Here is a 24,942-nt window from a genome sequence, read left to right on the forward strand (position 1 = left end):
TCTAGGGATGAAACGTGAAGAAAATGACATAAATGACCTTGACTTAATTATATTTCACAAATTATAAAATTGTCGGTCAAGATTCTTTTGAAATATTTTATGCGGCGAAATGTCGACCTTCTTGTACAATTCCTCCATTTCTTTGAATTACCGTTTTAGAAAAACTGTGAGCATGAGACACGCCCCTCTTTTTACCGATTGCATCCCAACCTCACTCTTTTATGTGACAGCAAACAATACCCTAGAATAGTGAAATAAGAAATGAATATAAAACACACATGATTGTGCGAAGTAAAATAGTGTCTAAAAATGGATTATTACAAAATACAATTTAACCCTGAGCTGCACAAGAAGTACCTTCTTCGGATCCTCCGCGGATTACCTTCGTCGCTAGGTTCTCTGGATACCCACAGGTAAACGAACCAACAACCCTGATTTTCACTTCAAATACACCTTGCAGGGTAATTTTAACGTATTTTGCAATATCGGGACTGGATCTGTTGAACGAATTAGACAGCATTCCCAATAAACAGTTTGTTATCGAATGGCTTTACTCCTTACAAGTTTGTGATGACACAGGTAGTTACTACTCTCACTGATGGAAGTGATTTTTTAAGTGAATTTTTAGAGCTCGTTAGCGGATTTCAAGGCTCCGCGACTCTCAACACAAAGCTGAATTTTGGCCAGAATGCACTATACAAGTGGGGCCATATTGCCACCACATATTCTGCTTTAGCCACACTAGTTATTTTAGGAGACGATTTAGAACGAATCCATCGCGCTTCGATAATTCGAAGTAGGTAAAAATCGCACAATTCTCCCACGAAATTACATAATTGTTGGTAGGTCTGCGAGCACTGCAACTTCCAAATGGCTGTTTCACAGGGGCCAAAGAAGGAACCGAGTACGACATGCGGTTCGTCTTTTGCGCCGCAAGTATATCGTACATGCTCGACGACTGGACCGGTATGGACGTCGACAAGACCGTCGACTTCATAATAAAAAGCATAGTAAGTGCCCCCTCTCGCCTAAAATCTCACCCCAGACCCCATTTTCAGTCATACGACTTCGGCATCGCACAAGCTCCGCACCTGGAGTCGCACAGCGGCTCGACATTCTGCGCAGTCGCGACTCTAGCCCTCACCAAACAGTTGCACAGATTGTCCGAGGCACAACTCGAGGGGCTGAAACGATGGCTTTTGAACAGGTTCGAGTACGGCTTCACGGGGCGGCCCAACAAACCGTCCGACACGTGCTATTCCTTTTGGACGGGAGGGGCCCTCAAGATACTGAACGCATATCACTTTATCGAGGCCCAAGATAACAACCAGTACATTCTGGTGACGCAAGACAGGCACGGGGGCTTCTCTAAATGGGTCAATACCGTGCCCGACGCCATGCACACTTATCTGGGGCTCGCGGGGCTCAGTTTCATGAAGGAGGAGGGGATCGGCGGCGTGTTTCCCGACTTGAACATGTCGGTAAGGGCCCACGAGCACTTGTTAAGTCTCCACAAGAAGTGGAGGCAGCGCTGAGCGACATTTGGAGGCGTTGGAGCTTTACATGAACGAACTATTAAATATACAATAATTATTATAATTTTTACAAACCCAGATTCAAATAAATATTTATATTACGAACGAGCAGTCCTTGTTTCTTTTCAAACCCAAATCTGTTGCAACCACCAACACTGACGACAGCAAGTGTCGCATCATTTGACTTTCTTAAGCAGTGTTGTGATTGGTTGGCAGTCCAGCGGGCCTGGAACGTAAGTACGACTCAACTATTTATAATATGTTATTTTATTTATATTATTATTATTAGGATGTAATTAAAATCTAATAAATATTAATTGTCAAGTGATGATTTCTTTTTGTACACCAAGTTTCTGATAAATACAGTGGCGCTAGTGTCACACAACGTAACTTAACTAAGTTTCTTGGTTGTTGTAATTGGTTGACACACGTGAAACGTAAGTCTCTCAAATACTTACAATGCGTTTTTAATTTGTTACGTTGTTATTATTTGTAACGTTTAGTTGATAAATTACAATTAGCAGAGGAGTTTAAGATTCGGATGTATTGTGTGTTGCCTAGCTTCCACCATGTCCTGCGAATTCCAGAGATGCCGGAACCTGCCGGAGCTTTGAACATGCGGTATTTTCGGAAAGCTTTATCGTCCAGTGGCGCCCCCTGCAGCCGCACCGTCCGCACCGCTAGTAGCTGCAACAGTGGGGCGCAGAGCAGATGTGAGAGCAGTGAGTGGCAGTGAATGTTCCGACCGTAAACAATTATTTCATTTGAAATTAACAAAATAAGCAAAATAAAATTGATTTCTGTTGTCCTCGTCAGTTAAACAACCATCCCACTTTCTACTATCGGCCACACTATTTTTGTAAGTGGAACCATTTATTAATTATGTCGTTTTTGCGACGAATCGAAAAGAATCACTTGCGATATTTTCACGGCGATTTCTTTCTCATCACACCGTTTTTTCGCTTTTGAGAATGACCGACGAGTGATTCATCCGCGTCTACAGCACCAGCCACTCCTTCTTTTTATCTCAATTTGTACACACTATTTGCATTGTTTGGGTAATAGCGGAGATTATTTTTTTTCCTTAAGCCGCCAGCCCACACCGGTGGGACTCCCCATCGCACCATTTCGACACCACTTCCCAATCCCAATCCCAATCCAATCTGTTCATTTCATTTGTCTTCATCCTACTGTCCGCATTTGAGACACAATTTCCAACCGTCTCAGTAATTTTCAATTAAACAATAAAACACCTACAAAGCGCATTTTTAATCGATAATCCCACCAGGCTACCTTCGCAAAACAACAACCGCTGAAACAAACAGAAATTGTAAAAATACCTAATACAATCCTTGTACTCTTCCGCGTGTACATGCTGATTACTGACGACCTACCAGTTACGCATTAACGTCTTTTTAAACCAAGGATGCGAGACGCCAACTGTTATTAAGTGGCGCAATAGGAAGGATGGGTGCTTTTACTTTTAATGACCGCCATGTGCTTCACAATAAAATAAAAATCTGACACGAACAACTCTAATTACAACTGTCCGCTTTCATTACTTCAGACAGTCTAGACGCACTTTTTCCCAAACAATAATTCCACTTCCGTTATGTTTGTTTTGTGTGGTTTTTGCAAACTCGGTCGTACTGACAGTACACTTCGTTGCACACAATCCAGGAAATTTGTATCGTGTGACACGGACGCGAGAGTACAGCGGCGCGTAAAATGGTGTGCAAGGAGAAATGAAATTTATTTGTCGATTCGTATTAATTATGCAGTCGCCTTGTTAACAACCCAAATAGAGAAAAATCTAACGGTCTGGATCTGTAAAGTGCTCGGACCGTGATCTAGTTTCCGTAAAGTTGCGACCACATGAAATGTCACTTGAATTGTGGATTTCGTATTGTACAAAAAAATGTTTTCAAGTTACGCGGAAAGGTTCAGACGAGATCGTTGTCGAGAGTCTTTGTCGCCTTCTTCGGCAGTGTTTGCAAGTTTTGGAGGGGAAGAAAGATTCCAATTTGTATGTTTTGGACCACTCGTAGGGACAATAATCAAGCGATTCAAAATATTTACGAAAGTGGGATTTATCAGGACCTGTTTCGCCGAACATCTATTAAATTGTTTACAACAGAATAAAACTAATGAGTCTTCAATAAATATTTAAAAGCTCCAATGATAAAGACAAGTTTTAAAAGTTGACATGTTCCATTTGTTGATTTTTTTTCAACAGTAAATAGTAGATTTTTCCCGAAAGATGGTCATCAGCGAGCGATTGAATGAATATTTATTTTACAAACTGGTTTTACCTTAGAGCACTAACTGTTTCCCAATAATTTATGCCGTGACAGTTGAAGAATATTTTCATAAGTTTTTGTCTCGCATTGGCACACACTTATCCACAGTGGTGCCGGTTTTCGTTAAAATTAGCAATTAACAAGACCGCACGTTTCCTATCACAACACAACACAATCGGAAGTTTTGATAAATGTCTGACGAGCGATACGTTAAGCGTTATTGCAGTCGAGGTTAAACCAATCCGCGCCATAAAAATAGTGTAGACCAGCTCGACCGCAAAAATTTCGCAGGAAAATAATTTAGTGCGGTCATGCCGCATTGTACCATTTGTCCGAGCGCGCGTCGACCCGGAGCGCGATTCCGGCGCGTGAAAGCGACAATTTCGCCGAATTTGGGCGTCGATCTGTCGAAGACGTGGAATTTCCGGAGGGTGCGTCCGAGTCCGGTCGAGTTAAAGTACAAAAGACATACGACGTATGGCTTATGGCATCTCCACGTATGCGGCTCCGGGAATCTGACCCGGTCGGTATGTGCACTGCTTGAGGCTGTACGTGATATAGCTAGCTCAATAACTGCCGTTCGGAGATAATCTTTATGATATGTCTATGCTTGACCGCATCATCTGGAATCATCCATGATCGCCGTTATTATACTTAATTTTCATTACAAATTGTTTAATGGCGGCATTAGTCGGTGCTCCGGTTGCGAGCGTGCATGCCATTAGATGCGAACGGTCAAATTATAAATTTAAATTGGTTCATTCAATATGAATTACGCGCTGCATTTATTTGTTCGAATCGAACGGAATGGCGATTTACAATGGACGTTTGAACATTGCTGTGACCTTCCAAGGTCGATTCGACAAATCTCGAAACAAGATAGAATTGGTACAACTCCCACCAAAAGACAACTTACTTGACCTACACGTTTGAAACAATCTAACTGGAGAACTGGACCAAATTGCGTACGGTATACCACGTTGCAATCTCACATCAAATGTAATGAAAAATTGTATCCGGTGATTATTTTTTCTTCGAGACATGCCAAGACGATTGTCGATTATTTGTCGGAACACCTGGCCACCAGGTGGAGAGCGTATTTACCAACGGTCGCATAACCCCGTCTTCCTTGCACAATATCCTCCGTGTCCTGTTACCTTTGTTGCGTAGCGCAGGGGCGATTCCAGTTCCTCAGGGAGGTGACTGATCCAAAACCTGAAAGCCTTGTGAGAAGTCGAGTTTTCAATTTGTACCTGCAAAAAGTAAAATGTTGTCGCTGGTTTTGACCGTTTTTTGTCAAAGCTACCATTGCAGTGTAGAAGACGCGAATTTAGTTTCTCAGAGTTGCCTAATCTGTTGAGAAGTTAGACAACAAAAAGTTAAAATGTTGGCTCCAGTGTGGCTTTGCAATAAGAAGTTATGCTAGGGCACGTGTGGATATGATTGACATATCTTTTTATTTACACAATTTAAATACGAATATGTTGTAAAGAGCGATCAAATTAATTTGTAATCGAGTTATCCATGAATTCCGAAATCGTATGTCGTTACTTGATATACTTATTATAATTTAAAATGTTTGTCGACGAAGCAAGCCATGAGTATGCACATCGCCCTTCAGATTTATTTATTTATTTTTTGCTTGCAAGTTTTTGCACTTTAATTTTTATTACTTCTGTCTTGTTCATTCATTGCCTTATATCAGTAGAGAAAAATTATAACAAAAATTATAAAAAATACAATAAAACAAGAATTAAAAGAAAAATACAATAATAAAATCCCGCGTGAGTAACAATTACTGTTTGAGTTGGCAATAAAAGTGGTGACTTTTATGTCACGTTCCAACGAGAAAACCATTTTATCAATAAAAGATTAGTTTATTAGAAACCAAGACGTTTAAATTTGAAATTTATGTCAGCTGTCAATAATGACAATAAAACAACGATACAATTTTGTTAATTCTTCGTAATAATTTAATTACAAAAAAGTAACTAAATATCAATCTTGACAGTTTGAGATTATGATCTAAAAGAAATGACAAGCAAAATGAATAAATTTTAGATTGATGAAAAACTATCAGCTCATTCCTACAGAACAACCTGAACCGTTGAACATATCAATAAAAACCTAAATGACATACGGAGAAATAATAATTGTTTATAATAATCACCAAATTCTCTAATGTGTTCGTTAAAATGTTCTTGACCTTAACGTTTTGACAATTGAAATGTAAGCTAAAGAACTACGTATAAATGTGGCTATACTGCCAACTGAATTTTCAAGGCCAACTGCGTCGAGAACCATTTTGAAATCTATTAAATCTCTTAGAATTAAGATACATATTTTTTCACCAAGAAGTCATTTACAAGTAGGGATTAGGCCGTTATTGGTCACGATTCACAAGCCTAATACAACTGTTGTGCATATTTTTAAATATGTATAAAATGTTAAATGCAGTTAAGACATTGGGGCGTATTCTGTAACTGTTCCCCTAAATTTTAAAAGCAGTTAAATTAAGTTGTCATAGCAATGACCAATCAGAGCTTGAAATTTTAAAAGACGCTAAAATTTTAACGCCCCTTTAAAAATTACAGAATACGCCCCACTAAGTCAAAAGTCATCTAGGGTTTTCCCACTTCTATTCAGTTTCTACTAGTCTACTACAGCTATTACTTATTTATCGGATGTGTTAAGCCAAATGTTGAATTAAGTTTTTGTTACTCTTACATAATATATAATTTGGACCTTTTCGGGTGATTCGCGGATGAAAACCGATCCAGATTTTTTTTTAAATCCGTTTAAAATACATAGTTTAAATTTCTCGCCTCGCCTTAAATTATCAAGATATTGTCTACGACCAATACTGACACTGTTTGATTATGAATATCTCAAATATCTGTTTTGAAAGTATATTTTCAAATAAACTGTTTCCAAAAGAAGCATTGCAATAACTCCAAACATTTGTTAATTTCCGTTTATTGTTCGCCTTTAGAACTAGATCTCGATAAGATGTTTCGTCATGCATGATATTTTCAATATATCTCTGTATTTAGTTTTTTGTTATATCAAAATAAACAACGTCTGACATTAGCTTTTTCGTGTTGGAAAGCAAGAAACACTTGGCAGCTCAGAAATTTCTGTTGCATATCAACTGTCATGGTTGTCGTTTACCAAGTTATTTTTTTGCATATCGTAATGAAAGTAGCACTTTTTTACACGAAAAATCGTAGTGAAAATAGTATTTTTTGCATCATTTTATTCCATCTCCTTGGAGATGATTGTCAAAGCATACCAATTTTTTTTTTTTTTCCATGATTCCTTTTGGACCAAATTTCTCAACTTACTCATGCAAAAAAAATAGCGTGTACAACACGTTATGAAAGTCTCTTTTTTTCACTTATTTGTTTGATTAACTCGGGCTACGCTCTTGTCAATCAATCCTCAAATTCATGAAAAAAAGTATGACTTTCATAACTAGTTGTACAAATAACTATTTTGCAAGTTTTTCAAGTTATTTGAAATATTGGATGATTCAAAATGATTGTGGAGAAGTATGGCAACTATGTACGAAAATGTATGTGGCAACTGTGTGGGTGGGGTGGAGTTGACATTTGTATGACATTTCATAAGCGTGCATTTCAAAATTTTCAAAATTGGGCGACTATGAACCATTAAAGAAATGTCAACTCTATCCTACCCACACAGTTGCCACATAAATTTTCGTACATATTTGCCATACTTATCCACAATCATTTTGGATCACCCAATATTTACGATGAACAATCACGAGAACTACCAACCAGATATTATCCACAAATATTGAATTGAATGTTTGGTAAGAAATCGAAAAGTATTTTCAATTTTTGGCTCCAAAAGTAAAAATATTGTCACTGGTTTTGCCGTTTTTCTGTCAAATTTACCGTCATACCATAGAGCATCAAAAAGTTCACTGATCCGTTCCAAAACTTGAATGTATGGCGACAAATCGAGAAACATTTAACTGAAAAGAAAAGAAAATAGTGTCATCGGTGCTGTTTTCGATATTTTTCTCTTAAAAATTATCAGCAGTGCTCTGTGTAAATCAGATCATCACGCTCTCTCTTCATTTTTATCTAAAAGTGATAAATTTAATCTCTCAGGTAAACATTTCTGAACAGATATGATGGAAACGCAGTTTCCAGTAAATTTTCTGACTAGCCTGAAATGTGAACGGAAATTTTCAAAATGTGTCAAAATAGATTTATTTCACTTTTGTTGACAGTGTCACCGTGATCCTTCAAGTAGCAGCGCATAATAAATTGAAATTGCTGCAAACACGAAAAGTGTCCTGGGACAGGCAGCGTAAAATAAATAGTCCTGCGACATGTCGTGTTTGGTGGAAGGGTCCAAATAAATCTGCTCTGGTAATAATTTGAAATGATGCATGAAGCACTTGTTTTTGCAGTAATTTCTAAAAAATGCAAATTGCATGAATAATTAATTGAGGTAAACGCACGTTAGATAGTTCAATTTTACATATTCGATCGATTGTTGTATCTATATCGAAGAAAATTACAGTGTATGCCAAGGTTGTGATTACTAAAAATAGTCCAGATCGAAGGAACATTATTCTTTATTGCATGATCCTTCGTCATCTTTTTTAATTGATTTTGTCAGGTTTTTCCATTTATTAACGAGCAAACAACAATTACCGTTTCCGCTTTTTATTAGCCACAAGGACACCCAAATTAAAATTAACCAAAATTTAGCACGTCGCCTAAAAACGTACGAAATGGTACAAACCATTAAATTCGTCCTTCGAGTTTCACTTAATTTAGCGTGAAAAATTCCAAACCGTCTAGATGTTTATTATTATTTGCGGAGGAATCTCTTTATGCACCATTTAGCATCGGGGAAAACGGGGTCGCAGTATTTAATCAGACGCACTCGCCAATCATGATAGAATGCGAAAACGGCATTAATTTTATTATATTTTCTTTGAGCTGCTCTGTTACGTAGGTATCACAGTCGAGTAACGAACAGAAGCAGAAGCAGAGGCAGTGACACGGGGATGGATATCGATTGGGTCTTTCCTTGTTTAACTATTTCCCTCTGCATGCACGCACCTATCCCCCTTTGCGTACGCCCCTAATGAAATCTTCAAAATTACAAAACCACCCTCCACTAACATTCTAATCGGCTTTGCAAATATTGTCTTGATTAATGTATTTGCCACAATAATATTTGTCTGACTTGCAGATGGTCTCTGTACATCTACCCACACTGCCCTTTAAGTTGCCTCCAAAATGACTGCGATGGTTGAGCTTGAAAGTTGGCTCATATATCAGTGCATCGCCACAGAATGCAGCAACTGTTTGTGTAAGTCCCAACCAATAAGCCCTCAACTCTGACCACCTCATTTTTGTTTTCGTTCGATTAAACCCTTTTATTTTTTTAGGATTTTTTTCTGTTGGTCCTAATTTTTAAACGCTAGGTCTAATGTTGGATCGATCAGGTATGTCACCCTCTTATTTAATTTTTTTATATTTCATCCTCTAATCGATTTTTTTACAAAAATAGTAACAACACTACGTCGAAAATAATCGCGTAATTAGCGTGATAGAGTGTCATTAAGGAAAAATGTAACGTCGACGTTTCAACCAATCGATGAAAAAACAGCTCAAACCTGGTAGACGTGTTTTTAAAATGTATTTCGGTGCGACGGCTTATTCCCGATACCGCCATCCTGAAAGCGCTTTTTCACTACTTCCTCCCCATATCTTCCAAGCTCTATGTTATCACGAAAAAAGTGTAGGCGGCACCGACATCCGCAGCCTGGTACACAGATGATTAACCACTTTATTATCACATTATACTCTCCTCTCCTTATTTGAACATCAACAAACACTCTTCCTTAAAAGAAATCGCTTCGCAGTTCAAAAATCGATTCCGCCGGCGCTAATTAACATCAAATAATTCCATAATGGCGTTTAAAACTCTACTTAGCGTTTATTTGTCGGCTTAATTCATTTACATATTCGCATGCCTTGATCCTGGAGTACGATAGTGTGTATCAAAACACCATTACCGGTCATGCGAAGGCTCATAATTACAGTTTGTATCGATTGCCGCATACTAGACGCTTTAAAAACCGCTTATCTGTGAATTCCGTAATTGCGGCGATGGATTAAGCGCGGACGTGACTTTGGTTGATGACAAGTCGATTTTCAAAAATTCTAACTCCTGATTGATTTTTTCAATTTGTTCAATGATTAACATTTTTGCAGTCATGAGCGAGAGCGCATTCAGGGCGCGCGATATCGGCCTACGTGCCCAGAAAAAGATTTTGTCCCGCATGGCTGGGAAAAGTGTGGCCAGAGCATTCATTGATGACACCACGGCATCGCTGCTGGATAACTTATACCGTCTTGCCAAGCAATACGTAAGTGTTTTGTGCACAGAAATGTGCATACGAAGGTAATGTCAACGTTCAGATAAAGTTGACAAGCTCGTGTTATCTCGACAATGGTATTAAATGAAGTAATCAATAGATTTTCTGGAATTAATTGGCGTAATAAGCCACTAAATATTATCAATTGACTGTGATGAAGTATCTATAATAAAGCCCCACTTGCAGATAATCACGGTTCGTTGTTGACTCTCTTTACAGAGCTTAGGAAATTATTGTGAGAGTTTTGAACGGTTTTTTTATGTTTTTGTTGCCAATTATTTTTCGTGGATTCAAATTTCGTCCCAAAATGACGTATGTGTGCTTTTACAGATCACGGTAAAAGCAAAAAAGTTCTTCAAAGCATGAAATCGGTAAATCAAAGCTCTTAAATAATTGCAGAGCTTCGCATAAACAATCTCTATGCTTTAACACAGCTTAAAAAATTATTGTGACAAAGTTTTGAAGCATATAATATTTTTTATGTTTTTGTTGCAATTATTTTTGGTGTACTCAAATGTTTCAAAAGATTCACATAAACAATCTCAGTGCTTTACAGAGTTTAGAAAATAATTATGACAGAATTTTGAAGAGTAATTTATGTTTTTGTTGGAAATTATTTTGGTGGATTCAAATTTGGCGCCGAAATTAGGTGCGTGCTTTTATTGCCGCGGTAAAAAGTTGGGAGTTCCTCAAATCGTTAAATCCGTGTTAATGATCAACACCCAATCACCCATAAATATTTGAAAGCTTCACACAAATAACCTTTGTACTTTATCGAGCTTGGAAAATTTTAAAATTATTCTAAAATCTAAAATGTAAAGTATGTACTATTCCGGCCAAAAGATTTCGTCCATTTTTCCTGTCATTTCACAAAAATTGGGTGTAGTTTATTGTCATTATGATTGAGGTTTGCAAATTAAAATTTGAAATTTATTAGTGTCACCCATGAGAACATCGACACAATTTGGTTGACACATGTCACATGTCAACATGTGAAGTGAGGTTATCCGTTCCTAAAGGCTACTTTACAGCATACGTGAGTGGAATGACAGTTGTGGACGAAATTTTTTGTCCGCCATTGTACAGTATTTTGTTTCTGTTGCAAATTATTTTAGTGGATTCAAATTTGGCGCCAAATAATGTATGTGTGCTTTTAAAAATCACGGTAAAAACCGCGACAGTTTTTCAAAACATTAAATTAACAAATCAACGCTGTTAAATATGTATTTGAAGAGTTTTACCTAAACAATTTCTGTGGTTTAAATAACTTAGAAAATTACTATAGCAGTTTTGAATAGCATTTTATGTTTTTGTTGCAAATTAAATGAGGAGTGTGTCGCGGTAAAAAGCGCAACAGTTTCTCAAAGCATTAATTCCGGTTTAACGATCAAGATTCGTGAATATTTAAAGCTTCTGGTAAACAACTTGTTCAAAGGAAAACTTTGAGTTTGTTTTGGTGTTTTTGGTAAAAGTTTGTTTTGTTGGTTGCAGTCACAAAACAAGAAAGAAGCCGAAAAGCTCATAAAGAACATAATAAAAGTAGTGATCAAGCTCGGAGTGTTGCACCGGAACGGCCAGTTTTCGTCTGAAGAGCTGAAACAAGCGGAGCGATTCAAGAGCAAATTTCGCATGGCCGGGATGGCGATCATATCGTTTTACGAGGTCGATTTCAGCTACGACAGGAACTACCTGACAGCAGCTCTAGGGGAGTCCCACAAGTGCCTCCAGTTTATCGTGTCCAAACACCTCACCGAGAAATCATTGTCGCGAATCGATAGTGTTTTCAACTTCTTCTCAAACGAACAGTTCCTAGATGACATTTTTCAAGTTAATTCGGAATACAAGGAGACTTTGGGCCGCATCGTCGCCGACCTCAACAAAGCCATCGAGAACGGGGATCTCTAGTGTTCGAAAGGGGTGTTTTGCGATTCCGTTTAAATGTGATTTTATTTTAGTTGTTGACCGTTCCGATCATTATTTGTGTACTAGACGTGTAGAGTAATTATTGTTGCATGATTTTGTGTACTTCTTTGCGGGAACTGTCCGGTTCTGTACCGATTCGTTTCGTTTAGATTTTGAATGTCTGGTGGAACACCGAAACATTTCCGACACTTTTCCATATTTTGGACACGAGCCGTATCTGTTGTGATAGTAGACACGTCTCGAAGCGTTACTTTCAGTGGTAGTTGTTACCCTTTCAAGAAAATGTTAAGTTTGGAAGATTTAGAAAGGAATTTATTAACATATATCGTGTCTAACGACTCTTGAAAGCGGTCCAAACACAAAAAACATAATTTTCTACATCAAATTTTCTGCGCCAGAAAGTTCACTCTCGACTCCCCCAAATTCATATCTCGACACAAGTGATTACAAAAATAATTTGAGCACAGCGCAATAGTCTATTTTTGTAACTGATCGAGACTTCTGGCGCACTTTTCACTAGTGTGTAGTTTTGTATGACGTTTCCTAAAAAAATGAGTCAAGACGCAACTTCCGACTTCTTTTGTGGCGGTTGTGTGTTGAACAATTTTTTTTTATTGACACAATGCTTCCGCACAACTGAGCTAAAGCTAATCACACGATGTGTAGAGCTAGTGGTCCACTTTATCGCGTGACAGAGATACAAATAGTGACTCACTAATTTCTCTTTGGTACTTTAATATCGTCAGTTAATGTTGGCATATTCGTGTAAAGACGTTATCGTAAAGCACGTGTACATATGATTAACATATCTTTTTATTTACACAATTTAACGATATTGTAGAATTAAGATATTTTTGCACCAAGAAATATTAAATCATTTACAACTAGGCCGTTATTGATCACGAGCCTAAGACAACTGTTGTGCATATTTCTAAATACAAAATGTTAAAAGCAGTTAAGACAATAAGTCAAAAGTCATCTAGGGTATTCCCACTTCTATTCATTTTCTACTAGTCATAAGTCATATTTATAATATTTTCCAACTACCTATTAGTTATTTATCGCATGTGTTAAGCCAAATGTTGAATTAAGTTTTTGTTACTTTTATAATGCGGACCTTTTGGGGTGATTCGCGAGATGAAAACCGATCCAAAAAAATTGTTAAAATCGGTTTGAATTTTTCGTCTCGCTTCAAATTATCAAGATATTGTCTACGAGCAATATTGGCACTGATTGCATTATGAATATCTGCATTGGAATTACTTTTTCAAATAAACTGGTTCCAAAAAAAATATTCCAACTCCAAACATTTGTTAATTTCCGTTTATTGTTCACCCTTAGAACTAGATCTCGGTAAGATATTCAGCCATGTATGATGTTTTCAATGTTTTTCTGTATTTAGTTGTTCGTTATATCAAAATAAACAATATCTAACATTAGTTTTCTCGTGGAATCCAAGAAACACTTGACAACTCACAAACTCCTGTTGCCCATCAACTGTCGACTGTCAAAGTTGTCGTTTAAGTTATTCTAGTTATTTGAAATTTTTACAATGAGCAGTCAAGAGAATTCCAAACCGGATATTATCCACAAGATGTACATCTGGAGCTACCCAAAATGATTACTCGAGCTTGCATTAATTGGCAATTTTCAGAAATGATAATATCATGAAGTTCAAGTACCGTGACAATATAGAGTGCGACTCGAAAGTGCACATCGGACTGAATTCTTGGTACCTGCAGATGCGGCAGGAAGTTCACAACTTGCACAAGATCCACCTCAATGTAAGTTTTTCGATGTGAGCTTCTTCACCTAAGACTGAGTTTAGGCGAGACGTGAAAAAATGAAAGAACTCTACATTCAAGACTTCTTGGGCGAGAGCGAAGAGCTTCAGGAAGTCGATTTCGCCTACGTCAACACTCAACCGTAATAAGTGACACCCGTGTAAAACAAAGTTTATTATAAATAAATATTCACGAACAAGATCAATCTTTAATATGTACAATGAATAAATTTCAGCTACACCAGAATAATCTCCGTATTTGCTAGTAGGAACAACTACGACTAAAAACCTTATATACAGTTGACATAACGAGAATTACTCTATAAAATTTGAACTCTATATTTTATGTCAGAAAAATTACATAGGGTAGTCGAATTTATTGCCTATAATTTAAATGGCATAAAAATAAAAATAATGAAATCAATTCCTTTGTATAAATCATTATTACACGGCACTTCTGCTGCAAGGAGGCCTTCATCATTGTTTTATTCTTATGGAAGTGTTGACGTCGTCCTCTTCGTTGACGTCAGCGCTCGCTATGTCCGACCTTTTGTCGTACACCGGTCCGCTCTCACCTCTCACATACTCTTCGGTGACGTGCACGGCCGTGATCCCCGACCCGGGCACTTCGAACATGGGTTCCAAAAGCAGACATTCCTGAAACAAACATTCCAAAAGATCTGCAACAGAGATGCACGCGTAAACAGACCATGATCGCTCTCAGACCCCTAGCGCCGGTTTTCCTTTCCATCGCCAGGCTGGCGATGGCGTCGAGGGCTTCCGGTGTGAACGTCAACTCGCACTGGTCCATCGCCAACAGTCGCTGGTACTGGGGCAAGAGCGCGTTCTTGGGCTCCGTCAGAATCCTGACCAACATGTTTTTGTTGAGACTGTGGAACGGTACCAGAACTGGGAACCTTCCGACGAACTCCTACGGATCGACATTAGACGTTCTTCTCGATTTTAATCGATAACGTACCGGTATCATTCCGAAATCGATGAGATCACGTGCTTGTACTTGTTTCAGGGCCGCATCTTTCTCCAAGTTCTCCTCTTCGGCGGTCTGCGAAGACTGGTACAGTGCGGCTTGCTGGGACACGGCTCTTCGCCCTTGGCTCGCAGATACGGGGGCCCCAAATCCCAAATACTAAAAGGTAAATACAGGGTTGGCAACGTTGTACAGAGTTATTAATAATGTTTCTTGCATCGTAGTTGGGTGTGAAATTTACCACCTACAATGCGTAGCGTAATTGTACTATGAATAAAAAAATATAAAGGTAAATTGAGGTGACTAATTGGTTTGAGTAATTACGATAACGCAATTTAAAATTAAAAAATCATCACAAATAATTGAAATCTAATTTTATTAAAAAGTGACAATAAAAAAATAGCACAACAGCACAAAGGTGAACCTAAATAAGTTCACTCGTCATTGTTGAACACTCCGTTTTTTAATAAGATATTACAATAAATAAATAATGTTTCAGAGAACAAACCTTTTTCCTTGTTGCTAAAATTAGAGTGTTTACGTTTGCAACTTACTGCAGTAACGAATAATAATCAATACGCAATATAACAAAGAACCATAACGACACTAAATACAAAAACAACGAACAATACGGAAAAAATCACGAATTTAATTTCAAAGCAGCAAAAAACAAGTCAAAATGTCATTTAAACAAGAAAAATTCTCGGTGACAAAAACTTAAGATGAATAATATCCCCAAAAAGCGCCCGTACACTAGCGCTCTGCGGCGATCACTCAAACTACATTTTGGAACAGGCCGGTTATAATAGGTCATGATTTATAATTATTCCTGTACTATTCTTTGTACTAGAATGTAAATTTGACATTTGACAGCTCGCACTTGTCACTTTTTCAGTTTTTGCTGTTTCTCATTTTTCAAAGTGTAAATTACGGTGTTCAGTTAGTTGAGATAGCAAGAGTCTTTTTCAACACTACCGATTACGGAACGTTAGTTACTGGAGTAAGAAATAAACATGAAAAAATCGCCTTTTCACTCACGTTTTCGTTGTTCCGTCGTTGGATTAGCCGCTCCAACCCGTTGTAGGCCCCACTCGCGACAAACAAAATGTTGGTGGTGTCCACCTGTATAGTCTCCCCCCTGAGCTTCCTTGGCGAATTTCTTTCAGGCACATTCACCACCGTTCCTTCCAGCATTTTCAACATACCCTGCTGAACCCCTTCTCCTATAGTACTGGTTTAGAGTGGGTCGTTTAAAACAAAGCACCGACTTACCCCCAACGTCTCTCAACTGGTGTATCCCCGGCACTGCCCCTATCTTGTCCACCTCGTCGAGGAAGACAATCCCGATCTGCGCCCTGTCCACGCTGAATCCCGCGTCTTGCAACAATTTTCCAATCACGCTTTCGATATCCTCACCGACGTAACCCGCTTGTGTGAGGGTCGTACAGTCGCATATTGCGAACGGGACGTCCAGACATTGCGCTATGGTCTGTGCCAGGAGAGTTTTTCCTACAAGACAAAATTGAAATGGTTGCCGGAATGGTGGCGCGAGTCCGTACCGGATCCTGTCGGTCCGAGGAGGAGAATGTTGCTCTTTTCCAACTTCAATTCGTGCGTGGTTCGGTCCAAAATTTCCGACCCTGTGGTCGGCGAACCTCTGTGGGTCGAGTCTTGACCCGATAAGTTTGCACCGATGACGTTGCCGTGCCCCAGTCCTGTTATATGAAGAAGATCTGCACAGTGATACGACACACGGTAAAGTCAAAAATTTCATTAAACCGCATTTAATGAAACTTTTCAAACATTATTCTAACAAAAGCAGTACCTCTGTGCGTCACGTTCTGGTGGAGACCTTGTTCCATAACAGCTATGTCCTGCCTGGAGCTATGATTGCCGCCTTGTCCATTAGGATTGTTGTTGTAAATACGTTTATAATGGTTGTACACAGCCACCGATAATACCTGCACAGAACATCCTCAGACAAAAATACAAGGGTTTGGGATCACCCACCTTCTTAGCATACTCCTGACCCACCACGTGTCTGTTCAGATAGTCGTAGATTTTCTTAGGGGGAGGCGGTGGTTTTCTGAAAAAACCCGCCTTCGAATCGACGCCTTCTTTCTTTTTGCTGTCCACTTCGCTGAGAACTACGAAAAAATGGTGACACTTTTCGCACTTGACGAACCTCGTCGAACTGACGAATGTCTCTACGTGTGTGCAAGGATCGCCGCATTTCGGACACGAAAGGGTGTTCTTGTTTTTGCCGCCGCCGCCGCTGTCGCTCCCAGACACGTGTTTTGACGGGGGTTCAGTTCCCGTCGGTGGTTCCCCGGAACCCGCCGATTTTAGCAGCACCACACAGGTCGAAAGATATTTGGGGGATGTTGGTTGCTTGTTGTAGATTGCCGACACGACACCTGAATCGATAAAATAAAAAACATCAACAGGAATTAGGACGCGACTCGTGAACGGTAAGTTCGAGCTTGGTTCGGCAGTTCTGTGACAGATGACAGCCAGAACCCGCTTGATTTTTCTCACTATCAATTTTGCGTAGATGTGTTGAGCATCTTAACAAAACGATGCTCCCAAACTATTTCTTACAAAACTGGCACTTAAAATCATAAACACGAAACATGTTCCAATTGAAGTGTTGCCAAAATTGCATCGTTTTGTGGTAAATAAAATTGTTTTGGGTTTTAGAAACTATGGCGTTAGAACGGCACCTGATTTACATATTGCATAAATGTTTTTATCGATTCCAAGAGTATCACGTTGTGGCAATGAATTTAAATGTTGTCTCCACGTCCATCGACCTTTCCTATATGGTCCAGTTGTGACGTCCTCGTAGTTCTCTTTTCATAAAACGTTGACGATCTAGTCCACGAAGGTCGAAGAAAAATGCATAAATATTTTCACTTCGGTTGATAAAACAATCTCGTGAACAATACATTTTAGAACTGATCGACCAGAAAACCTGCATAGATTTTTTCACAAATAAATAAGAAACCGCTTCTCTAATTAATTTTTATTTCAGCGAAAATAAATATTTTTCAAGGCTCCCGACCTGACCTACTTCATTTTATTTATTGTCATTGCGTAATGATTGTCCTTGCAAGGTTCCATGTCACGAAAATTGCAATCACAATGTTGTAGCTGACATTTTTCGTCTTAGCTTTAATTATTCGATAAGCACATTCCACGTTGTGTTCCCTTTGTTCATTTCATTTTAATTCTTAGTCAACAGCGGAGAATTTATATCTACCTATTTCTTTGAATAACAACAATCGCACAAATCCACAAGGCTGTAATATAATTAGCAATAACCGTATAATGTGCAGACATTCATAATTTTAACATACAATAAACGAAATCCTTTTTGCATATATGTATATTTTATTTGTATTTACGGCGGTGTCTTCAAAATTGTCTTAGCTCAATTCAGCCTCTTCTGTCAAGACTGACACAGAGCGAATCACAAAACTAAAATATGATTAACCAAGTAACTATGGCAATACAAGTTTGAATGGCATACCATAAACTTCAGGAAAATAAACTGAAATTGAATTACAACTGCTACTGGCAGGACATAAAAATAAAATAAGGATTAATCGCAACAACACAGAGCAAAGTAGGTAAATTACAGCAAACTTGTTAGGGGTAGCTCAACAAGAATTGTTATTTGAACACCGTGTATATTGCCTGCAACAGCTGCTGTGCAGATCTCTGACTTTTTGAGGTTAATTCCGACCAAAGTTATCGGTGTTGAAATGGAACAAATGGCGGAACTTGCGATAATTTTTTATGCAAGAAGAGGTCATCTCGTATTGTTGTTTCCAACCGATTTTGTAAAACCGACTAAAATAAGCAAAATTCTCACCTTGTTGGAATTTTGTTGCGCGGACAGCCTGTGCGAGCTTTCCCACTGTAATAATACCACACCGCACACTCGTCATCGTGATAACCTCAAATCAAAGAATCAAATCTTCACTTTCACTGTGGTCATCCACGTCCAAGTGCAAATAAAAAGAAAATTAATTTTGTATATAAACCTCCAATAAACCTTGATGAGATGTCAAGGTCTGAATGTCATGACGCAACAAACGAAAAACACAATTCTATAAGATGTGGATGAATGAAAAATCGAGAACACTCATAGGTTTTGGAGGTGTTGATTTTTTCCTGAACGACACTGGAATTTAAACCGCTTCGACAAAGTTACTCAGCCATTTCTAACTGCAAAATGTTTACTTTTTACTCTCAATTTTGACAGAAGTAGATGACCGATGACGTTTGCAAGGGAGCGACATCTACCAACAGAAATTTTATTTCAACTGATAAGTTGGGGTCTCCTGAATGCAAAAAGTGACGTAAATGTTTATAAAAAATGAAATCGACTTATCAACGAGATAAAATGTGTGCAGTCACAGTGTTCAAAGGGCGATGAGGTCAACAACTTGGAAATTATCTGCTGTTTATAATTCCATATTTATTAAATCTTAAAAAATAAATTAATTCAAATCCACTTTCACATTATATTATTAAGATATTCGCACAATACTTAAAAAATTACCAAAAGCACATACACTGCTGATACTAATGCACAAGGATATGCAATCAGTGGTTGTTGTTCTTTATCCCCTGAGATTGCAACAAACAGTCTTGAAGCTGAAACACTAGACCAGATCACTGACATAATGGCCAAGATGGCACCAGCCAACCCTTTTAGAGATAAAAACACCCCAAATGCTGACAATGCAACAATTGGTATTAAACTATAACCTAAAACACTAGCTACTGTTGTTAACTTAAATACATTATGGGCTGTCATCAGAGTCAACAAACAATACATCATAGTGCATGAAACTACAGATATTCCATAAATATATCCAAAATGTGCTTTGTTTCCTGATAAAAACAAGCAAACTGCTAAGACTAAATAGAAAAAAATGGGACCAGCCAAATCTGGATCTTTGTTTAAATAATCTGCATCATCTGTCAAGCCATGACTTCTGAAGGGATTCAAAACAGCCATCATTTTCTGTACAATGCGATCTGGGTATATTTCCAATTCTTCAAGCAAGGGAGGTTCCTCTTCAAAGTCTGGATTGTTTGGGTATGGTCCTGGATCATACATATTTGACATATCACCAGGGCCAGCGACTGGATTTCCATAGTTTTCCAAAGGTTTGAAATCTGGAATGTTCAAAACTGACTTTTGTTAGGTTAAGAAATAATTTTACCTAAAGGTTGCGCTGGTAAGCGTGCGTAGTTCGATTCGTAGTAATTTTCGGAATATCTGTCATCCTGGGGGCTCCAAAACTGCATTTCTTCGTTCATCTCGACTGAACGTGTATCGGATAATTTGTAATTTTTGTTTATTAGTCACGGTGTCAAAAATATAAAGTGCTGCCAACAGTGCCAACTGCTGTTTTCGCTACCAACCTTCGAATTAAATTACCTATCTTGTTTTTTTAGAGAAAAGCTGCGTTCTAGGGAGAAATATCTGAATATAATCAATAAAAAAGTTTGAGAGTTAAATGTAAACAATTTCTCTAATTAAAACCGAGTAACAGGAATATGAATATTTGTGGACAATTAATCACTGTACGAGTAAACGTCACTGTTTTTCACGTTTGGAAAATTTGACAATTTACATGTGGACAAATTTCGTATTTGACAAAATGTTGGATCTATATTTGATTAATCGTATTTCGGTTCTCATCGTCTGATTGAAAAATTCGATTTGCGCATCTTGTCTGCGCAATATGTGAGTGCCGATTCTGGGGTTTAGAAGGGTGGTGAAAAATCACGTTGACAAAAATATCACATTGAGAAGGTTAACGTAATGGCAGCGAGAATTTTGAAAAACATCGTAAGTCCATTTTTTCCCTAATTGTGTGTTTGTTTACGTGGCCGAACCTCATCCCAACTTATCACGTGCATGCCAATTAACCGATAACATTATTTTTTCCTACTATGGCAAATTTCGCACGTTCGGCTTTCAGTAATATCGACATAACAAAATTCTTTCCGCGCTTACGAAAGTACCTCGACAAACTCAAAAAGACCGACGAGACAAATTCCAAATTTGTAAGTAGCGTTACATAACTCGTTATGCGCTTTGACATCTTCGCCTTTGAGGTTAGATCGTATCACATGTTTGTTTCGCAGACCGGTGCGTCCACTAGAACAGTTGCTTCACGATTCTACAGCAGCGAAGTCAAGAAATGCACCCTCATCCCGGGTGATGGCATTGGACCAGAAATTTCTGCTTCTGTGCAAAAAATCTTTGCCGCTGCTAAAGTGCCCATTGAGTGGGAGTCTGTGGACGTCACCCCTGTAAAAGTGAGCAGGTTTGAGTAACAAAATCGTCGAGGTTTTAACGGTGCGTTCCAGGGACCTGACGGCAAATTTGGCATCCCCCAAGCTGCCATTGACTCTGTTAATCGAAACAAAATTGGTTTGAAAGGCCCCCTTATGACCCCCGTTGGCAAAGGCCATCGCTCCCTCAATCTCGCTTTGAGGAAAGAATTCAATCTATATGCCAATGTGAGACCCTGCAGAAGTCTAGAAGGGTACATGTCTTCATTATAACACCAAAACTGTCATTTGTAATTTTGACGTTTCTCGCCGCCGTCATTTTTTTTTTCTTTTATATACCAATTAATTTTACCTTGTTCATGTAATAATTCTTGTAATTTGTGTTTTTATCTAGCTATAAGACGCTTTACGACCACGTTGACGTTGTGACAATAAGAGAAAACACTGAAGGTGAATATTCCGGAATTGAGCATGAAATTGTAGATGGCGTTGTACAAAGTATAAAGTTGATCACTGAAGATGCTTCAAGACGTGTGGCAGAATTTGCTTTTCAATATACCAAAGACAATAACAGACGCAAAGTCACAGCTGTACATAAAGCTAATATAATGTGAGGGAATGTAATGTTTGTAAGTGTACTGTTGTGATGACGCGGATCTTGTTTAGGCGCATGTCTGACGGTCTCTTCTTGCGATGTTGCCGAGATATGGCGGCGAAGTATCCCGACGTAAAATTCGAAGAGAAATATTTAGACACTGTGTGTCTCAACATGGTCCAAGACCCCACCCAGTATGACGTCTTGGTGATGCCCAATTTGTATGGAGATATCTTGTCAGATATGTGTGCAGGTTTAGTAGGAGGACTGGGGCTGACGCCCTCAGGTAACATAGGTCTGAACGGCGCTCTTTTCGAATCTGTAGGTATAAATCAAAGCGATCCGAAATGTTTGGTGACGGCTTCCGTTTCAGGTTCACGGTACCGCCCCCGACATCGCCGGTAAAGATCTAGCCAACCCCACCGCTCTGTTACTCTCAGCTGTGATGATGTTGAGATACATGAATCTCAACCAACACGCGCAAATAATCGAGAAGGCATGTTTCGATACAATCAAAGAAGCCAAATACTTGACGGGCGATCTGGGCGGGAAGGCTAAATGCTCCGAGTATACCAACGAGATTTGCGCAAAAATTGCCGCCGCTAAATAAACACGTTTTGCCAGAAGTGTAGATACGACGCCCTTGTGTAAATATGAGAGCTTGTTTTGTATTTCTTTTTCATTTGACTTTTACTGTACATATTTTCTTTCGATTTTATTTATTGCCTAAATTAATTCGTCGGTCTAGCTCGTACGTCATAGAAAAGTTGTCCAGTATTAGGTTATTGAAAATTTTAACCACCTTTGAAACTCATTAAACAATTAAACTTAGTGTTTTAGTATATTATCACGTGGATCGCAACTATTAGTCTGCCAGTTTTTTTTTTGAAGTATCGGTTGAGTTCAAATAAAAAATGATCGAATGTATTTTTGTGTTTTTATTGACCTTCTATTTTCCTTGAAAACATTACGTGATTCGTTACGCTTTCAATTAACACTAAAAACAAATAATGCGTATCCACGGGTTCACTTATTTTAAGTAATGGTATTTACTCAGAAATAAGTAAAATTACATAAATTTCTTGAGAAAATAAATAAACCGAAGTTGTTTTATTTACCTAGTGACAGGGGAGGACGTTCGTTGTTTGAGCTATACACTTAAAAAAAAATATCATCGATGGCTAACAAGCACTTTCACACTGAATGTAAATCGGTATGATTTGCAAAATTATAATTATCTGTTAACTCGTGTCGACACAGGTTTACTTTGGGTTGCCTAGTCCAAAGAGTGACCACATAAGTGAAAATCATTTAATGAAAACGAGTTTTAACAGATAAAACACATGCTCATTTTATCAAGTTAATTTATTGGTACAATTCGATCGTTAATTTTTTTTAAATCAACATAACTGATGTATTGTTAACTTAAAATGGATTAACAAATTCCAGAGCTGCCCCTTTAAAGTCTGCAATTAATGCAAAAATGGTGGATGCGCCGGACGAATTGTAAAATTAACATTGACTTATTTTATTCTTGTGAATTACTAAATACATATACTCTGTTCAGTTGCAGTACAGTTAATATTTTTTGTTACATTATAAGTATACACTTTATTCTAGACATATTTGAGAATTTTTGCAATCATGTAGAAAGGAGCTTTTGAACGTAACTCCTGTACGATGTCCATTACAGTACGATACTTTTACATGTATGGTGCGAAAGATTAATAATAATAATGTTAATAATAATAATTTTAATTAGATAACACATTGGTAGTTGAAATTCAAAAAGGTATATTATTATACTCATGTCACATCGTGAGGAAGTTCCTTAACATTGACACAGAACATAATACACAACAAAGTCATAATGCGGAGGCGAGACGCCGGTAATTATGTTGATAAGCACTGCACTATTACTTGATAGTAATATCCGCAATAGTGTATGTACTCCGGCAAAATTGCCGTGCCGCCGGGTGGAGGTGGGATAGTATGTTATATTAATATAACATTATAAATAACCTTTGTTTACGTAAACTAAATCCTTAGTTTGTCTACGGTACAAATGGATGGTGAGTGGGGGCGTTACGCACTGTTACTTGAATTATTACTTGCAGGTGTCTACGTTTCATATTGGCACTGGTTGTAGACTGATACGCTGGATGTCGCAAATGACCAACTGATTATTATTTGTAGACAAATTGTTGACAGAATTATTAAAATATGTAATCTGACAAAATAAATAAATACAATTATACTAATTTTATAATATTGGCATTATCACTATATGATAACAAAAAATATTTGAAAGTTAAATAAACACGCTACCTTCTGGACATAGCTTATTTAAAAAATGAAAGTGGGATGAACAATTCTTTTATATATTTACACCCTTGAAATTTAGATGAAATGATTCAAATTATGATATTTTGAATTGCATTATGTAAGATTCAATGGGGACAAAAATGGAAAATGTATGACGTTTTTTAACACTTGAGAAAATTGAGTAACAGGTTTAGTTTGTTCTGAACAGATTGACTTTTAAAATTTTAATCTGTCCTGCTTAGTAAATCGAAACGAATATCTTAATAATACTTATAATGATTCTATTTTTACAGAACAGTAAAATATTTTCTAAAGGACAAGAGTGTCAAAGATGATGACAGCCCTATAAATTTTTTGGTGCTTTCAAAAGTAGAAAGTAGTTGAATTATTATGACTTTTAATGAATGAGGTCTAAGTTAGGTATAAATAAAAAAAGTAAAATGTTTGACCTTGAAAACAGTCATTTTATTCAAAATATGATTAAAATCCAACATCTTTTCATACATTTTTTTTTAACCTTGAAAACGGTGAATTTCCCCTAAATAAGGTAAAAATGATAATTTTCAGTTCAGTTGGGCGGTTAATGTTTGGAATTATTGTGGCAAACAAGAACCGCTAAATTCGTTAAAAAGCTCCATTGTGAATATTCTACAATAGAAATTTTTTTCGCGAACGTTAATTAACGTCGGTGAAACGGCAGCGGACGTAACGCCAAATGCAGATGACACTCGTTGCATTTATT

General features: G+C 37.8%; 5 protein-coding genes and 1 long non-coding RNA gene across 11 annotated transcripts; 3 read left to right on the top strand and 3 right to left on the bottom strand.

Annotated features, from left to right (window-relative positions):
- Positions 1 to 19: 19 nt before the first annotated feature.
- Positions 20 to 4,436, bottom strand: LOC138135516 (uncharacterized). The gene is made up of 2 exons (XR_011161005.1): positions 3,848 to 4,436; positions 20 to 1,761 (listed from the first exon to the last, which is right to left on the bottom strand). It is a non-coding gene; the product is annotated as an uncharacterized lncRNA (long non-coding RNA).
- On the top strand, positions 58 to 1,646 carry betaggt-I (geranylgeranyl transferase type-1 subunit beta). The gene is made up of 5 exons (XM_069054248.1): positions 58 to 413; positions 461 to 579; positions 629 to 796; positions 847 to 1,010; positions 1,059 to 1,646. Exons 1-5 carry the CDS (start codon positions 310 to 312, stop codon positions 1,533 to 1,535), a joined length of 1,032 nt encoding a protein of 343 aa, XP_068910349.1. The 5' UTR covers positions 58 to 309; the 3' UTR covers positions 1,536 to 1,646.
- sigmar (Tumor necrosis factor alpha-induced protein 8-like protein sigmar) lies at positions 2,199 to 13,627 on the top strand. 4 transcript variants are annotated; one of them, XM_069054253.1, is made up of 5 exons: positions 2,199 to 2,394; positions 8,097 to 8,238; positions 9,074 to 9,193; positions 10,102 to 10,256; positions 11,757 to 13,627. In XM_069054253.1, exons 3-5 carry the CDS (start codon positions 9,121 to 9,123, stop codon positions 12,168 to 12,170), a joined length of 642 nt encoding a protein of 213 aa, XP_068910354.1. In that variant the 5' UTR covers positions 2,199 to 2,394; positions 8,097 to 8,238; positions 9,074 to 9,120; the 3' UTR covers positions 12,171 to 13,627. The 4 variants fall into 4 exon arrangements, with proteins under 4 accessions (XP_068910354.1, XP_068910355.1, XP_068910353.1 ...); XM_069054254.1 differs by lacking the exon at positions 8,097 to 8,238 and adding an exon at positions 9,273 to 9,329; XM_069054252.1 differs by lacking the exon at positions 8,097 to 8,238.
- Positions 13,628 to 14,131: 504 nt separating this feature from the next.
- On the bottom strand, positions 14,132 to 19,269 carry ClpX (Caseinolytic protease chaperone subunit). 2 transcript variants are annotated; one of them, XM_069054216.1, is made up of 9 exons: positions 18,837 to 19,269; positions 16,970 to 17,376; positions 16,785 to 16,920; positions 16,519 to 16,692; positions 16,232 to 16,468; positions 15,998 to 16,182; positions 14,951 to 15,118; positions 14,681 to 14,902; positions 14,132 to 14,628 (listed from the first exon to the last, which is right to left on the bottom strand). In XM_069054216.1, the coding sequence occupies exons 1-9, from the start codon at positions 18,910 to 18,912 to the stop codon at positions 14,449 to 14,451; spliced, it is 1,785 nt and encodes a 594-aa protein (XP_068910317.1). In that variant the 5' UTR covers positions 18,913 to 19,269; the 3' UTR covers positions 14,132 to 14,448. The 2 variants fall into 2 exon arrangements, with proteins under 2 accessions (XP_068910317.1, XP_068910318.1); XM_069054217.1 differs by having other exon boundaries at positions 16,519 to 16,674; positions 18,837 to 19,268.
- Positions 19,270 to 19,428: 159 nt separating this feature from the next.
- Positions 19,429 to 20,431, bottom strand: LOC138135499 (protein YIPF5-like). The gene is made up of 2 exons (XM_069054250.1): positions 20,200 to 20,431; positions 19,429 to 20,152 (listed from the first exon to the last, which is right to left on the bottom strand). The coding sequence occupies exons 1-2, from the start codon at positions 20,294 to 20,296 to the stop codon at positions 19,518 to 19,520; spliced, it is 732 nt and encodes a 243-aa protein (XP_068910351.1). The 5' UTR covers positions 20,297 to 20,431; the 3' UTR covers positions 19,429 to 19,517.
- A 258-nt stretch (positions 20,432 to 20,689) lies between these two features.
- On the top strand, positions 20,690 to 22,802 carry Idh3a (isocitrate dehydrogenase [NAD] subunit alpha, mitochondrial). 2 transcript variants are annotated; one of them, XM_069054246.1, is made up of 6 exons: positions 20,690 to 20,831; positions 21,131 to 21,304; positions 21,356 to 21,534; positions 21,675 to 21,890; positions 21,947 to 22,196; positions 22,249 to 22,802. In XM_069054246.1, the coding sequence occupies exons 1-6, from the start codon at positions 20,805 to 20,807 to the stop codon at positions 22,483 to 22,485; spliced, it is 1,083 nt and encodes a 360-aa protein (XP_068910347.1). In that variant the 5' UTR covers positions 20,690 to 20,804; the 3' UTR covers positions 22,486 to 22,802. The 2 variants fall into 2 exon arrangements, with proteins under 2 accessions (XP_068910347.1, XP_068910346.1); XM_069054245.1 differs by lacking the exon at positions 20,690 to 20,831 and adding an exon at positions 20,914 to 21,049.
- The last annotated feature ends 2,140 nt before the right edge of the window (positions 22,803 to 24,942 follow it).

The sequence above is a fragment of the Tenebrio molitor genome, chromosome 7 (genome assembly GCF_963966145.1).
Source record: "Tenebrio molitor chromosome 7, icTenMoli1.1, whole genome shotgun sequence".
Classification (NCBI taxonomy): Eukaryota; Metazoa; Arthropoda; class Insecta; order Coleoptera; family Tenebrionidae; genus Tenebrio; species Tenebrio molitor.